This window comes from Canis lupus, chromosome 1 (genome assembly GCF_003254725.2).
Source record: "Canis lupus dingo isolate Sandy chromosome 1, ASM325472v2, whole genome shotgun sequence".
NCBI classification, from domain to species: domain Eukaryota; kingdom Metazoa; phylum Chordata; class Mammalia; order Carnivora; family Canidae; genus Canis; species Canis lupus.
The window spans coordinates 115957664-115974125 of record NC_064243.1 but is presented as its reverse complement, the minus strand read 5'-3'; the positions used below and the strand labels follow the sequence as shown (position 1 = coordinate 115974125).

Sequence of the window (16462 nt, the reverse complement as noted above, 5' to 3'; positions counted from 1 at the left end):
GCAGTGTTCCTCTACTACAGCCATAAGAAGACCCCTCTGGGAAATGTCTTTAGAAACTGCCTTGAAAAGCTAGTTTTCTCTTAGAAATAACAGCATGCTTCTATCCTATGGCCAATGCAAATCATGGGTTGTGTTTGCCTTTTTGCTGGGCTACCAGGAAGACCACAATTAATGACTCTTTGTTGTTGTTGTTGTTGTTGTTGTTGTTGTCAATTAATGACTCTTGTTGGACTGTTTTGTACATCTGTATTCCAACAAAGAAGGTTCCTTGCATCATTCCTTGTAATATCAAATTTGGAAATTACCTGAATGTTATAAAATGAAGGACTGGTTAAATCAGTCATATTCCATGTGTGTGATGGAGCGTTATGTACCTTGTTAAAAAAAAAAATGGTGTGGTCCCAAGTACTAACATGTACAATCTCTAGAATATTTTAATTGAAGAAAAAAAAAGGGTAGATTAGTATGTATAACAAAGGTCTTGCCATTGTATCTACATGTAGATAGAAGATGTGGTGTTCCACCCAAATCCCCCTGAGGAACTGAGGTATATCTCCCAGCTACTAGGAGAAGACTGGCTACTGCAGGCTTGAGACCTTTTGCAAAGAGCCCTGGGTCAAAGGCAGCTACCCATCAAGCTTATGTCCCCTCCATGGGGCAGCCTACAACCAATGACTGGTTGATTTCAGAATATAAAAGTCTCCTTCCTCTATTCAGGAAAATGGCAAGAGCCATCCCAGCTCTAAAGCATGTGGTAAAGTCAGCTCGTGCCTCTGTTTAACGCCCTCTGCCTAATCCTGCTTCCTTCACTCCTTATAGGTCTCCCTAGTAAACTGCATGTGTGCAAATCTCCATCCCCAAGTCTGTTTTCTGAGAACCCAGCCTGCGATAAAGTACATATGCTTGAATGCACATATTTTTTCTAGAACACTTTCCCAAGAAGGGAACTTTGGCTACTTTACGTCACACTTACCTGGTACTCAATCATTTTCTGCTGTTCTTGGAAAAAGATTTGAGTCCTGTGAAGACAGAGACTGGGGGGAAGAAGATGGAGAAAGAGAGAACAGAGTTGTGAGGGACCAGGCCCATCTCAGAACTTGCAAAGTCTCTACATAAATCTTGTACAAAAACCTATCCTTTAAATCACTGTGATAGAAGAAAAAAAAAAATGGTGCCATTCAATTCAGAAGATGGATGCATAAAACAGACCTCCGAAGAAGTAAAAGCTGCTGAGTAAGAAGTGAAAATTTATTTAAAAACCAAAATCCTTGGGATTCCTGGGTGGCTCAGCGGTTAACCGCGTCTGCCTTCAGCCCAGGGCGTGATCCTGGAATACTGGGATCGAGTCCTACATTGGGCTCCCTCCATGGAGCCTGCTTCTCCCTCTCCCTATGTCTCTGCCTCTCTCTTTCTGTGTCTCTTATGAAGAAATAAATACAATCTTTAAAAAACAAACAAACAAACAAACAAAATCTTAAAACAAATAACTGGCCCCAGAAAAATGGATCCACATTCATGCTCTGAGAGGGATCACCTCTGCAGAACAATACATTTTCTCTTGAAGGCAAAATGCTTGGGATTTGCCTCTTCGTTTACTTTTAAAGTTGTACATGTTCACCTATCAGTGCTGATGAAATCCTATATTTGGGATGCTTTTCTAATAAATTATATTATCATTTAAAAGAAAAGTATATACTGAAAAAGGGCTTTTGTAACTTACTACAAAGAACTCAAAGCAAAATAAAATGACCACATAACATTAGTAAAACTAACAGTTATTTACATTGTGGTACAAATGATTACTGAAAGGGTACACCTTGTTATTCATCCAACATATTAAGTGTTGTTAAGGGGAATCCCTGGGTGGCTCAGAGGTTTAGCACCTGCCTTCGGCCCAAGGTGTGATCCTGGGGTCCCGGGATCGAGTCCCACATCAGGCTCCCTGCATGGAGTCTGCTTCTCTCTCTGCCTGTGTCTCTGCCTCTCTCTCTGAGTCTTTCATGAATGGATAAATAAAATCTTAAAAAAATAATAATAATAATTTTCAACAGATGAGAACAAATGACAGTTATTTTTAAGATGTTTAAAGAGATAACTACATGGCTTAAATTGAAAAGAGCAGATCATGGTTTAAGAGTGTAAATATTTTATGATGTACTTGAATGTTTAACGGAAAAATCATCAATGGGATAACTCATGATTTTAAAACCTGAATCTGGGATCCCTGGGTGGCGCAGCGGTTTGGCGCCTGCCTTTGGCCCAGGGCGTGATCCTGGAGACCCGGGATCGAATCCCACGTCGGGCTCCCGGCATGGAGCCTGCTTCTCCCTCTGCCTGTGTCTCTGCACCTCTCTCTCTCTCTCTCTCTGTGTGACTATCATAAATAAATAAAAATTTATTAAAAAAAAAAAAAAAAAAAAAAAAAAAAAAAAACCTGAATCTTTTGTAGCTGTTTCACAAAAAATCAGCTAGTGCCCAGATTCTGATCTCTTTCACTGATTTCCCTAAAAAGGAACTAAAGCTCCTTGGAAAACAGCTGAGTCCACATCTGGGGCAAAGAACACAAGAAGCACCTCTGTAATCCTGAGTGCCAGAAAACTACGACACTTCTTCAGTGATGGGTCTTGGCAAAGGGGGGGAGGAGCCAGCCTCAAGGTTCCAACCATGCCAGGAGGAGTGGTAAGAGCAAACTGGCCATATCTACCAAAGCTAAACATCAATACTTCATGGTCCAGTAATTCCATATGAACGCACATGTTGTTCACAAACTTTTAGTCTATAAAAGCTGTGAATTTGCAGTGAAAATCAAAAATCACAATATTAACTTTTTTCTCTTAAATTAACTGGCACTGTAATTAAATCAGACTACTAGAACATGGAGGCTTTCAATTTCCAAAACATCCATACATTAGGAAATGTTGAACTAAATTGATACAAAACATTATTAATAAAGAATGTTCAGGTTTCCCGACCACAGAAGTGAGAAACCTAATAAAGAGTTCTGAAAATACTGTGCCATTAATCTATAGCCTGGAATTAAAAATCCACACTTAGGAACTACAAGGGCTCTCATGCATGGCTCCTGGGATTGTAATTTGGTTCAACCATTTTGGAAAAATGGCCCTATCAAAAGCTTCCAGTTAGTTTAGTGATTAACAGAAGACACCAGATTCAAGGGGAAAAAACTCTTTCAAAATGAATACATTCTTCTAGCTTTGTTTTACAGAAGCCTTTTCTCACTAATCTACTGACAAATCATCTTTTGTTTGGTTTTGTTTTTTACAAATCATCTTTTGAAAAAGGAAATGATTCTAAAGTGCTGGAAATATTCTCTGTCATGATCTGGGTGGTCGGTACATGAGGATACACATATGGAAAAATTCTTAACACTAGTACTAAATGAGTTAATGATTTACTTTTCTCAGTGAACAATGAATATCCACCATCAAAATGCTTTGAAATACTGTATAGGGGGAACCCTGGGTGGCACAGCAGTTTAGTGCCTGCCTTTGGCCCAGGGCACGATCCTGGAGACCCGGGATTGAATCCCACGTCGGGCTCCCGGTGCATGGAGCCTGCTTCTCCCTCTGCCTATGTCTCTGCCTCTCTCTCTCTCTGGATGACTATTATAAATAAATAAAAATTAAAAAAAAAAAAAGAAATACTGTATAGGTCAGAAAGCATGGCTCATATCAAAATGCTTTGAAATATTGTATAGGTCAGAAAGCATGGCTCATACAGCAAAGTTAGTGTAAAATAGGCATTTAGCTATCAGGACTGAGCAGTGAGCTTATTATGCCTTTAAGAATATCTTTTTCTTTATCGAGGTATAATTTACATATAATAAATGAATCCAGTTTAATTGTATACTTCAATGAGTTTTGACGAATGTATTCATTCGCCCACATAACTAACCCCCACGCCATCAGGATATGGAACATTTCCAGGAACATCCTGTTCACATGATATAATAACGAATTTGTCTTAATGGTGTTAAGATTAACTACTTAGATTCCTGTCTCTTCTATAGAAGAAATTTAAAAAGTGATTTCCTTGAATGTTAGGTAAAATACTCTGTTTAAATAATACATAAATTATTTTTGTTTATTATTATGTTATTATTATTTGTTAAAATTATTATTTTAGCTATACCAGTAAGTCAAAAAAGTAGTTTAAAAAAAGTATGATCTACTGTTTGAATTTCATGTATATGAAAGTCAGAAACAGGCCACCCTAACCTATGTGATAGCTGTGACTAGGCATTGTGTGGGAGGGGTAGGGGAAGGCTTCAGAGTGCTGTAAATGTTCTCTATTACAATCTAGGTGGTGGCTACGTGAGCATGCACATATGGAACAATTATTAAGCTACACACTGTTCTCTATGCACATTACATCTCAAGTTAAAAACAACTCCCCACAATCCCATTATTTAAAAAAATCTATGTGTAGAAAAGCTTTCAGCATGAAATACAATAAAATGTTATTAGTGCCTTGATTTGGGTGGTAGAATGTTTCTGATTCTAATCTATAACTGAAACGCACACACACACAATTCATTATTTACAAGTTACTGTTTTACTGCCTTTTTTCATCATGAGGGAAGCCACAGGAGGGCTTTACAAGGGGGAGAGGGTTCTCTGAGAGAACTGAACTGTCCATCAGGCTCTGAGCTGGCAGGAAAGGTCTGGGGCCCAGCAGGCTGGGGCAGTTAATCCAGCCCATTCAGTTCTTTAAAAGAGTACACTCCCTCCCTCATCCTCCTGGACTTTAGCTACTCAGCCTCAGCCTGGTCTTTATGGCTGCAAGACGCCAGCTAAGTGGTGGTGTGGCAAATGTGCTAGCGAATGTGTGGCTGGAAGCCTGTGTTCTGGCCCTGGCTCTGTGACCATCTAGGTTTGTGGCCTGGGAGAGTCACTTCCTTCACCTTTAAATGAGATGGCAGCATCAGTGGATGAAAATCATGAAGAAACATCAGACAAAATCATGTTGAGTGACAGTAACACAAAATAAGTGGCCTATACTCTTCATAAATGTTGACTTCATGAAGGATAAAAACTGAGGAACTGATTCCCATTAAAGGAGACCAAATGGATATGTCAACTAAAGGTAGCCTGTGATCCTGAATTGGATTCTGGAATGAAAAAGGAAATGTTGGGATCCCTGGGTGGCGCAGCGGTTTGGCGCCTGCCTTTGGCCCAGGGCGCGATCCTGGAGACCCGGGATCGAATCCCACGTCGGGCTCCCGGTGCATGGAGCCTGCTTCTCCCTCTGCCTGTGTCTCTGCCTCTCTCTCTCTCTCTCCCTGTGTGACTATCATAAATAAATAAAAATTTAAAAAAAAAAAAAAAAAAAAAAAAAAAAAAAAAAGGAAATGTTGCTATGAAATGATATTATTGGTTCACATCTGAATAGGGACTGTGGATTAGGTAATGGTATTAAATCAGTGTGTTAACTGCCTGGTTTTGAAAACTGCACTATATATATAGGAAAATGTTCTTGTTCTTAGGAAATGCCCACCGAAGTATAGAATAAGTCTATAACTTATTCTCAAATACTTGAGAAAAAAAGGATAAAAATAACATTTATAATATGACATATATATACATACACAGAGACAGCATGAGCATGTAAGCATTTATCTGGGTGAATGTAAATGAACGATATATAAAAGTTGACAGTAATATCCCTGCAAATTTTCCAAATAAAGTTTAATTTTAAAAAAATCTATGGCTATAGTAGGTCTGCTGCCACCATTGCTCAGAGAATCCAAGGACTTTTTTGCTCCTTGGTGAGGATGGAGTGAACTCCTCATATTCCCAGAAGCCAGGTGAGGTGGCAAAAATGACAAGGGAGCAACTTAGAGTCCGGAAAGTACCAGTAAGAGTAAGGGAGTGGGCTGGCTACATCCCAGGCTACAAGATGGCAGAATGAACTCTGTTGGACCAATGTCTCCTTCCCTTGAGAAAGCAAGCCTATCTCACTTGGCCTTCCCTGCTTCCCTCTTCACTTCTGTCTCTCTAAATCTTGGGACCAAACTCTCCCCCACCATGGAGGGTCCCTGGAAGGAGCAACACCAAAATGAGTCTTGTTCAGCTTCTGGCTGAGGGATGATGCTATTTCCTGTTACTTAGGGGTCTCTGCTCTGGCAAGAGTCTCGGAACCTAGCTTCCTCCTTCCCAAGAGATTCTTGTCCCAAGTTCCCCTCTCCGAGTCCAGAGGGTCTTCAACCTGGCCTGCTAGTTCCTCACAGCTCCATCTCTCAACCATAACTCACCCTCAACTATAGCCCCAGGCAGGGCCTTCTGTAGACTTGACCAAGGTCCTGTGAAGCCCTGCTGTCAACGAGGTGGTGGGACCCACACAGGTGTACAGGGGACTCAAGTAACCTGAAAATAAACAGACCCCATGGTAAGAGTCATCCAACAGTCCCTTCCCAGATACTCTCTGAGGCCCAAGAGGAAGAAGCCTGCAGAGCACTGTGTAGGAAAACAGAGCTGAGTGATGGCTTGCTCTGGGTTTGGGGTAGGGGATCTTCTGAAAAGACTGTGAGCCTCAGAATCACTCAGACAGAAGTTTGAACCAAACAATTCCTCTAACCAAATTAGGGGAATCTAGGCCAAACAGTTTACCTCCCTGGTGCTCAGTTTCCTTATCTGTGAAAACAAGAATGAAATGATAAAAAAATAAAATTAAAAAGCCCATCTCAGAGCCTTTCTATGAATTACCTCATTGAATACATACTCAGGTAAGGTTGAAAGGGGCTGAATTATGAATTAACCCCTTTATCCCTCTTATCACTTAGGAAATTCCAAGGGTTTCAGGAGATCTATGCCAGAAATGGACTGAATACCAAATATGTACTTGGTATTTATAAGAAGTAATATGCATTTCTTCTTATAAATCATAGTATCACACAGACTAAAATATGAAAGGCAAAAAACAGTAATTGGGTGCACATGATAAAATTAAGGAGACTTTTTTTTTTCAACTTCCTTCAAAAATGAGGTAAAATTGTTTAGTAATTTTTCTTTTTTCATTAAAGAGCAGATTATTTTTCTACTAGAGGGCCCCATCTACACACGGCCTAGTACAGCAGACAAAGTCACGGTGTCATGAGCTCTAAGGAAAGAAATGTGAAAAACAAGGTTCCCTTCCTCCCTCAGCCCCAAGTCCTCCCCACATTGAGCAACTCTGGGGAGGACCTGGTGGAAGGAGAAAAGTAAATATTGGTAAGTGGTACCAACATGTAGTTGGTCTCCCTACAGAAGCATAGCAATTATCCGAAGGGCTACCACTTCTTCTTAACTACAGATTCTCACACATCTGTATCACCAGTCCCTCAAAAGTAATATTTTACTACATACTCACCATCATTTGGATGCTCTCAGGCATAAATTTAAAACCAGACAGATCATAGATCTCTCCTTCCCATTCACAATAGTGAACTCAGTGGCTTTTCCCTCAATTGGCTCTTCTTCTTGGGTCATAGCCTTTATTTCCTGAAGCTCTACAACATGTTTTAAAACTTTGTCTGGCACGCTGCTCCACGTTACTTATTCTTCAGAAATATCCTGGCTATTCTCAAATGTTTCATCTTCAGTATGAAATGCAGAATTATTTTGTTAACTAAAAAAGAAAACCCTTCTTAGATTTTGCTTGACACAGCACTAAACAGGTCTATTCTTTTAAGGAAATGTTTCAAAATTTGAAAAATATCAAGCCTTTTGATCCAAGATCAAGACTTCTCCATTTAGTCAAGACTTCTTTTACATTCCAAGACATTTTTATACTTTGCTTCATGTAGGTACACTAATTCTCTTTTTATATTTATTACTAGGCAGCCAACTATGTTTTGGGTTGCTATTCTAAATGGCATGTTGTCATCCCCATAATTACTAACTGAAATTGAAAAGTCATCAATCTATTTTCCTATATTCACTTTAAAACCACCTTACTGAACTTTCTTAGTATCTACAATAATTTTGGAATTAATCTTCTTGAGCTCTGGCCAAGCAGTTGGGGGGAGATATGTAATTACTTCATCTCCAAATACTTAATGCTTTATTCTTCTCTTTTCTAAATATGTTATGCCTCTCACCTCACTGATTACTGTACTCACTAGTACTCCAGAAGGTAAACTCTTAGTAGGACACAATAGGCTGCTCACTTGAATGAGAGTGCTTTGTATTCTGTCATTAAGTATGATACTGACTTTTGATTTGAGGTAAAGGAGTTCTTTTTTTTTTTGAGGTAAAGGAGTTCTTATTGTGTTTAAAACGTATGAACACAGTATTGTTTTATGATTTTTTTAAATCCAAAACAAATGTTGAACTTTATCACTTTTTAAAATCATCTATGGCATAACTATATGATGTTTTTCCTTTGACTTACTAATATGCTAAAATTCATTAATAAATTTATTTTTTTAGAGATTTTATTTATTTATATAACAGAGACAGAGAGCGAGAGAGCGCACACAAACAGGGGCAGTGGCAGGCAGAGGGAGAATCAGGCTCCTTCCTGGAGCAGTGAGCCCCATTGCAGTGTTCGATCCCAGGGTCCCGGTCCCAGGGTCCCGCGATTACAACCTGAGGCAAAGGCATACGCTCAACCAACTGAGCCACCCAGGTGCCCCTAACAAATTCTTTAATACCGAATTTACTTTACATCTTTAGGATGAATTTCCTTGTAGTCAGAACGCATTATTATTTGAATGCATTATTAACTTACTCTATTTTTTTAGGCTTTTACATATATAGTCACAAAGTTGGTCCAGGATTTTTTCCATTTTTTGTCAATGATGGCTTTATAAAAAAAAGGTGGTCATGCTTTCCTTCTTCATAAATTCCCTGGGAGAGTTTAACTATTTGAAGAATTATATGTTACTTGGAAGTCACTTGAAGGCTCTATAAGAAATTGCCAGTTGACCCATCAAAGTCTGATAGTTGAGTTATTGGCTTTTTTTTTTTTCTTTTTGAGAAGAGAAGTAGGATGGCAGGAAGTGGTGTGTAGGAATCTTTTTGAGTATTTCAAACTTACACAGCTATTGATCTTTTAGTTTTCTTTCTCTTTGTATGGGAGTTTTGTACAGCCATATATTCCTAGAAAATCATGCTCTGCATCCTAGCTTTCAAATATATTAATGTAAAGTTTTACCAAGATACTTTTTAATGATATGGTTTTTCTTTTTGAATTCCTGTGTGTGTATGTGTTCATTTCCTTCTGACTTGGTAAAGTTTGCTATGATTTATCTATATTATTAATTTTTTGAAATTAGATTTATCAGTTTCCCCTTTTTTAACTCATTAATTTCCTATTATATTTATATTTATTGATTCCTTCCACTTCTCACATGCATTTTCTAACTTCTTTGATTAAATGTTTAATTAAGACACAAAGCAAAACCATAGAAAACTATCCACAGTTTGGTATAACTCAGTTGAAGACACTATCCCACATTATCTCATCTGACCTCTTCCATCTTGATTTTTTTTTAAAAAGTAAGATTTACAGTCACAGAAAATGAAACCATTTATGTTTTAGATTTTCTAACACATATAGATCATTTCATCAGGTTTTGACAATCCTACCATATTTCTGACAGTTCATTTCTCTTCCTTCTCTGGCTCCCAATCTCTCATTGTGAGAGCACTACAGAAATCCACCTGAACCAGAGTAGGACTCTAGAGGTTTCCTGTTTGTGTGAGTTATCACATGATCTGACAACTCTTTTTCTATGACTAGTCAATCTCCCAAGATGTTTTCTTTAAGATTTAGAAGGTTTGAGCTCTGGCTCACGGTCAAACTCAACATTTTAACCAGCTTTGTAAATTTCAGATGTATAATTTCTATTTTATATGTAACTAGGCCACACCATTATATTTTACTGATAAATTCTTAGAAGATTAGGGAAAGTTTCAACTGATAAATGTAGAAGGAATGATGTAATTAGAAAAATTATCATTTGGCAATCATAATAGTAATTAATTTGAGCAAGAATCATTAATAGATACTAATGCTAGTGAATGAAAATTTGAGGTTACTTACATGGTCTCAAAACATTTCTCCCTAAGATACCAAACAACATAATTTCAAAGGGGAGGACCCTGGTGGACATACCTTAACCAAATGATCAAAGTTAACACTACAAGCAATGTGAGAAACCGATATCAAGCATCTCCTGAACACGGCACATTGAGAACACAACATCACTTTTATGGTATTTTCTTCATGATTCTAATCATGAAGAAAAATCAGAAAAACTTAAATTGAAGAACATCCTATAAAAATAATTAGACTAGGGGCACCTGGGTAGCTCAGTTAAGCATCTACCATCCGCTCAGGTCAGAATCCCAGGGTTGTGGCACTGATTTCCAAGTCAGGCTCTCTGCTCAGCAGGGAGTCTGCTTCTCCTTCTTCCTCTGCTGCTTCCCCTGCTTGTGCTTGTGTTATGCTCTCTTTCTCTCTCTCAAATAAATAAATATTTTTTAAAAATTGGCCTAAAAAAAAAATTGGCCTATACTTCTCCAAATGTCGAGAAGAAAAAAATGACTGAAAAAATATTCCAAATTTAACAAAGTCTAAAGAGACAAGACAACTAAATGCAACATGTAATCATGAATTTGATTCCTGAACCAGAAAAAATAATTTCTATAAAGGACATTATTGGGGCAACTGGAAAAACCTAAGTAAAGTCTGTGGATTATGTGCAATGTTAACTTCCCTGCTTTTGATAATTATATTGTGGTCATATAAGGAAATATACATAGGGTTAAAGGACCATCATATCTGCAAGTATCAAATGGATCAAAAAAAAAAAAAAAGAAAACCCACATATATATAGCAAGAAAATAAAATTATTTGCACATATAGGAAAGTGTTAACTATTGCAGAATCTGAGTGAAGGGTGTAATAGGAATTTTTGTACTATTCTTGTAACTTTTCTAAGTCTGAAATTACTTACAAACAAAAACAAAACAAAAATCCCTTATGTTTGGAAAGGTAAGCAAGATGGGGAAAGCTGTGAATCAAAGAAGGAGGTTAGCTCCTTTCCCAGATAAGCCAGGTTGGATAGGAGGGACAGGGGATTCTCTTGTGCCCCAGAGTGAATCTACCAGATGTTCTTGGTTCCCTAAGAAAGACTCCTTTCAGAATATCCTACATATGCTGAGCCATTGTGTCTTAGCACTAGAGCAGGAAGCCTCTACAAAGACTCTTTCAAGCTACTGTATTCAGGTCTCTGCAGCCAAAGGTAAGTCTCCAAAAAGCTAATGAGAGATTTTGACCAGGGGGCTCTGAGATATCTACAAATATCTCAATTCCTCCAAATATCTACAGAAAAGAGCCATCCTCAACTTGTTAACTTCCTTAACAGGACCCTTATTCCAAGTCCACGCCAAACCCATAGGGTCCATTTCACTGTGCATGTTTTTGACTTCTAGAGGGACTAGCAAAAAACAGGAGATCTCAAATGGCCAAGCCAGGGCTATAGGTCAGAATTCTGTTCTAGTGCTTGGCTTTGGGGAAGTTTCAGACAAAACTTCCCCATGGTATGAATGTTTTGCTCTCAGATCATTTCTATGACTCCATTTTTTTTTCTATGATTCCATTTAACTCAAGTTCAACACTAGACAAAATTAGTCCATTATATTAGATCTAGAGGTGGCAATGGGTACTGATTGGTAAAGAAGGCTTCAGGGTGCTAGAGATGATGTATACCTTGATCTTGATCTTAGTTGTATTTACATGATTTTCCACAATGTAGAAATTCACTGAGCTGTACCCTTAAGGTAAGCATACTTGACTGTATGTATGTTATACCTCAATTTTTAAAAAAGAATATTTAATGATCTGAAAAATGTTTGTTGTACAAATAAAATGAAATAATCTGGATTCAAACTTAAAACTTTTCACATACAGCCACATAGTGCCTCCCTCTTCCTACCCCCTCCCCCCCCCAGCAGTACGAATGTTCCTTTTAGAGTTCAGAAACAGGCAAAATTAAAAAAAAGAAAAAGAAAAAGAAACAGGCAAAATTTATCAGTGATGTTAGAAGCTGGGAGAATGACAGGGAAGTGACAGGGAAGGCATATCATGAAGGCTTTCAGGGTACTACAATGTCCTGTTTTCTGATCTAAATACATTACCCGTGGATGTTCCCTTTGTGACAATTTCTTGAGCTGTATATTTATGTATCTCTCTGTACATATCTTATATCTCTGTAAAAGGTTTGCTAAAAATTTTAAAGAGAAAAATTATTTGTTCCCAAATCTGGCACTGAACACACAGTAGGTGATGAAGGAAAACAGCCACAAGAAAAGAAAATACTCTTAACTCCTTATCTCAAGCTCATTTCTGTATCAAAGAAACTACCTGTCTTTGATTATGTGTAGCTGAAAACAGAGACTATCTGCTCTAAAAACTAAAGCTTGATGTGTATGGCTTCTGAAAGATATTTACTTTGCCTTACCTTTCAACTTCTTTTGTTTCAGAAGATGTTATAGTTACTGTGCTTTGTCTGAGGACTACATAAGGATCAAATATAATGCCAAAATATTGCTTTGGCATTTCACCCTTTCATTAAGCTAATGGTCAAAATCTTATTTGTTTTGTTATCTTGTCTCAGCTCATCTTAATTACCATTAGTTTGACTTTAATTTCAGTGAAGAGCAGTTACTAAAAGTAGCTTTAAGTTTTGTTTTTGTGGTTTTATCTTTATTGAATTATTTTATCAGGACATTACAAAGAACAGATTCAAGAAGGTCAAACATGTCACCCCTAAAAACTACAGACAAGGCAAAAAGATTCTTAGAACACAGTAACTTCCAGATCCAGTTTCTTTTCCTTACATAATTTATTTATTTTTATTTTTTCCCCATTCTTGAGGTATGTGACATATAATATTGTGTAAGTTTAAGGTGTACAATACCATGATTTGATACACGCATATGTTTCAAAATAATTACAAGACGGTTAGTTAACACTTCCAACACCTCACATAATTACTTTTTGTATGTATGGTGAGAACATCTTTTTTATTTTTATTTTTTGAGAACATTTTTTTTAAGATTTTATTTATTTATTCATGAGACACACACAGAGAGAGGCAGAGATAAAGGCAGAGGGAGAAGCAGGTGCCCTGTGGGGAACCTGGTATGGGATTCTATCCCAGGACACTGGGATCACGACCTGAGCCAAAAGCAGACGCTCAACCACTGAGCCACTCAGGTGCCCTGAGAACATTATTTTTAAGTTAAGCCTAGATAAAAATATTTTCCAAACACCCTCAAAGTTTGTTCCATTGGCCAAATCTTTTAAAATATCAGTTTAGATACTTACTCAGTAAATTCTTTGTTTTCTAACCACAAGCAAAGTCACATCCATCCCAGCTGCCATGGAGTTAGAACAGATTTCCAGAAACCAGACTCACTCATGGGATGTTGTCACAGATGGATACATCATTACTGTTGCCAGAAAGGGCCTTAAAGGAAACATTAAAAGAAGTATGTACTAAATCCTTGGCAAAAGCAATAGAAGCCACATTTTTAATAATACAGTACTCTAGATAAGTTGAACACTTGGTCCTTTCAAAGCACTTTCATTAATGTGGGGAACAATAAAAAAAAAAGTGAAGGAGGTTTCAAAGAGTTTTAATCTGGGCTTTTGTGGAGGGACTAGACTGTTCATCAGCTGGAATGTGTCACAAGGATGAAGTGTTCTCCCATTATACAGGGTTGCAGCCTCAAATCCGTAACTCTCCCATCCCCAGCCTCTAAATTTCACAATCCTTCTCAACACCCTTTAAGCTTCTAATCCCAGATGTATATGGTACCCCAATCTACAACAAATGTTCTTGTAGTACTGATACCCCTGTATGACCAAACATGACCGTCAGAAACCACTAGCCAGTGACTACAAAGCTCACTGATCCGTTCAGATTGTCCAACAGTGAATTACACAGATTCCTGATCAGGAACCCATAGTGATCTCCAATGACACCCCAATGAGTGAATGAGTATCAATCGTTGACCCCCACAGACCCATCTCCCCCCACAATTACTGACAGTCCCAATCACTGACCCCCATTGATCCGTGTGTTCTCCATCCCTTGATGTACAAGTCCAACCACTAATACCGTCAGATTCCTCCCATCCATGATCTAAAAGAAGTCTCAATCACTGATGGCCTAAAGCATTTCTCTAAATATTGGTCCCCATTAACCCCTCTCGTCACTTAACCTCAAAGTTTCCACAACCATCACTTCCAGGTACCCGAAAAGAATTTAGAACTCCAATCACTGACCCTCTCAGGCTTCCGAACACTGAGCTCTAATGCTGTTCATTATCAGGGTTTTTGAAGCACCTCACTTAGCACCAAGACCCCCCCGCAAAGACCACTATAAACTGATCACCACTCACTCTGCCAAGCAAGAAATCGAGAACCCTCATTTATTGATTTCCAAATACACCCAATCCATCTTCACAGAAACTGCCACTGACTCCCGCAAACCCCTACCACCCACCACAGACCCCCCACGAGGCTCCCACATCCAATCACTTAACCTCTTCAGCACCCTCGTCTCTGACCCTTACGGGCACCCATGACTGACCCAGTTGGGCCACCGTAGTCGTCCGATCACTACCCTACAGAGGTCTTTAATTTTGACTGTTTCTCACACTGACCTTTCCCATTTTTCCTGGATCCGCGCCCATAACCCGAAATTGATCGCCGGACTACGGCGCCTCGCCGCAGTATAATCTCTTCCCATCCCAACTGGCCAGTGCGCAGACTCAGTCACGACTTTGAGGCTGTCGGCCGCCACCTGGCAACCTTCCAACGAACAGGATTCTGGGTTTCTGAACTTTAACGGTAGGTATGATGGCTGCGCCCTCCTGACAGCTTGTTGGGAGAGGCCATGTTTAAATCGGGGCCGTACAGCGGTGAAGAGGCCCTTTGTTAGACCAGCGGGTTAAGCTACCTCAGGGCTGGGAGGAGCACGCGCTCCTGGGTCCTTAAACATTGACTTCCCCGCTACTTTTAGCTCCTCAGAAGCCCAAACCTCCTGTGACCAATACGTAGGTGCCCTAACCTCCAAGCTGAGCTTCCTTTGTCTCCAGCAGCGCAAGCGCTGAGGTTAAGATGGCCACGTCCGTTTATACAGTTTCTTACGTACTGTGGGTGGAGCCCCCTCATAGGAGGAGCTCCCCAAAGCTAGGTGAAACTTTTCCTGGGACTGTTGTGGGAGTTGGAGAGCTGGGGAGCCTGAGACCGCCAGAGAAGGGGCGAGAACCCCAGAGAGGAAGCCATGGGAGACGGCGAGTACGAAGCTATTAGCTGTTACCGAAAGAAAATGTTGAAAGCAAGGACATTTTTTTTTTTTAACTTTCAACTATTCGTAATAAATGATAAGAATTTTAGAACTCTATGTTGTTGCTGCTGATTTGAGAGATTCAACATGAGATTTTTAAAAAATTAAGAGAGACATAATTCCCTGTCCTGTGTTAATGCTGGGCCAGGTGTACAGGGAGTTTATCTTAAGTAGTGTTACAAACTAGAATTCAGCCGGGTAAATTTGAACATCCACTTGGCTTTATTAAATGATTGGTGAATCAGGCAGCATCCCACCTAGCAAGCCTCGAAGTTGTACAAAATGGAAGGTTTTTATAAGAAGGGGGACTGGCAAGAAGGTTATTAGCAAAAGATTGTTCCAAGGTCACCTTCTCTTAGGTGGAAGAGCAGGGGTCTTACTAGGTAGGGTAACTGACCCATATAGGTCACCAAGTTTTTTACTGAACACAAAGGGCTCCTTGCTGGAGGTGCATCAGCCAAAAGATCAGCCAAGTCTTTTGGTTTGAGCAAATGGTTTTTACTGCTTGAAGCTAGTAAGGAGATAGTCCACAAAGTTCTATTTCTAACACAAATTACAGGACCAATTCATACTGCTAGCTGGCAACCTTTTGGTTGTTTTCTTCTTGCAATTAGGAAGTGGTCACAGGACTTTCGTAGAACCTTGGTAATCATTCAAACATGACTTAACAGAGGTTTGCTTAACTCTGCAATTTTCCAGGAACATTTGTGATTTTCTTTGGTCCCAGACATCTGCTTAGTTGAGTAATTTCGGTGGGCTTCCAGGAATAGGGCAGTTGTCAAGGACTCCTGAAGCTGAAAAAAACACATTATGGAAGAAACAAGATAGTTTATTTGTTGTTATTTCTTACTGTGGTCCCTGATGACCTAATCCTTAACTACAAAATCTCATTTTGGGGGATGGAGGGGCCCCAAGGAACAGTTTACCTCATTGGTGATAATCAGAAAATTTCTGACTACGTGGTTAAGACTTATGTTTCTAGGAGAGGTTGAAACTACAGTTAGAAAAAAAAAAAGTACAGTTAGGTTAGGTATTATTAAGCCTTAGCTTGGTGGCTTGGATAAGTAACACCATTTTAAGCCTGTGGTTTTCTTT

The 16462-nt window shown here is 39.0% G+C and overlaps 1 protein-coding gene across 10 annotated transcripts in view; it reads right to left on the bottom strand.

The window, feature by feature from the left end:
* The window catches only part of ZNF793 (zinc finger protein 793), a 36273-nt gene extending 20600 nt beyond the window's left edge, over positions 1-15673 (bottom strand). For 2 of the 10 annotated variants that reach the window (XM_025421727.3, XM_035704037.2), the window contains exons 1-4: positions 14682-15671; positions 13339-13480; positions 6275-6386; positions 974-1034 (exon numbers count right to left, since the gene is read on the bottom strand). In XM_025421727.3, coding sequence (XP_025277512.1) covers positions 974-988 — 15 coding nt within the window. In that variant the 5' untranslated portion in view covers positions 989-1034; positions 6275-6386; positions 13339-13480; positions 14682-15671. Of the gene's footprint in view, positions 1-973; positions 1035-6274; positions 6387-7368; positions 7627-13338; positions 13481-14079; positions 14385-14417; positions 14632-14681 lie in introns of those variants that run through there. The other 8 variants (XM_025421734.3, XM_035704040.2, XM_025421726.3 and 5 more) reach the window with 7 other exon arrangements.
* Positions 15674-16462: the final 789 nt, after the last annotated feature.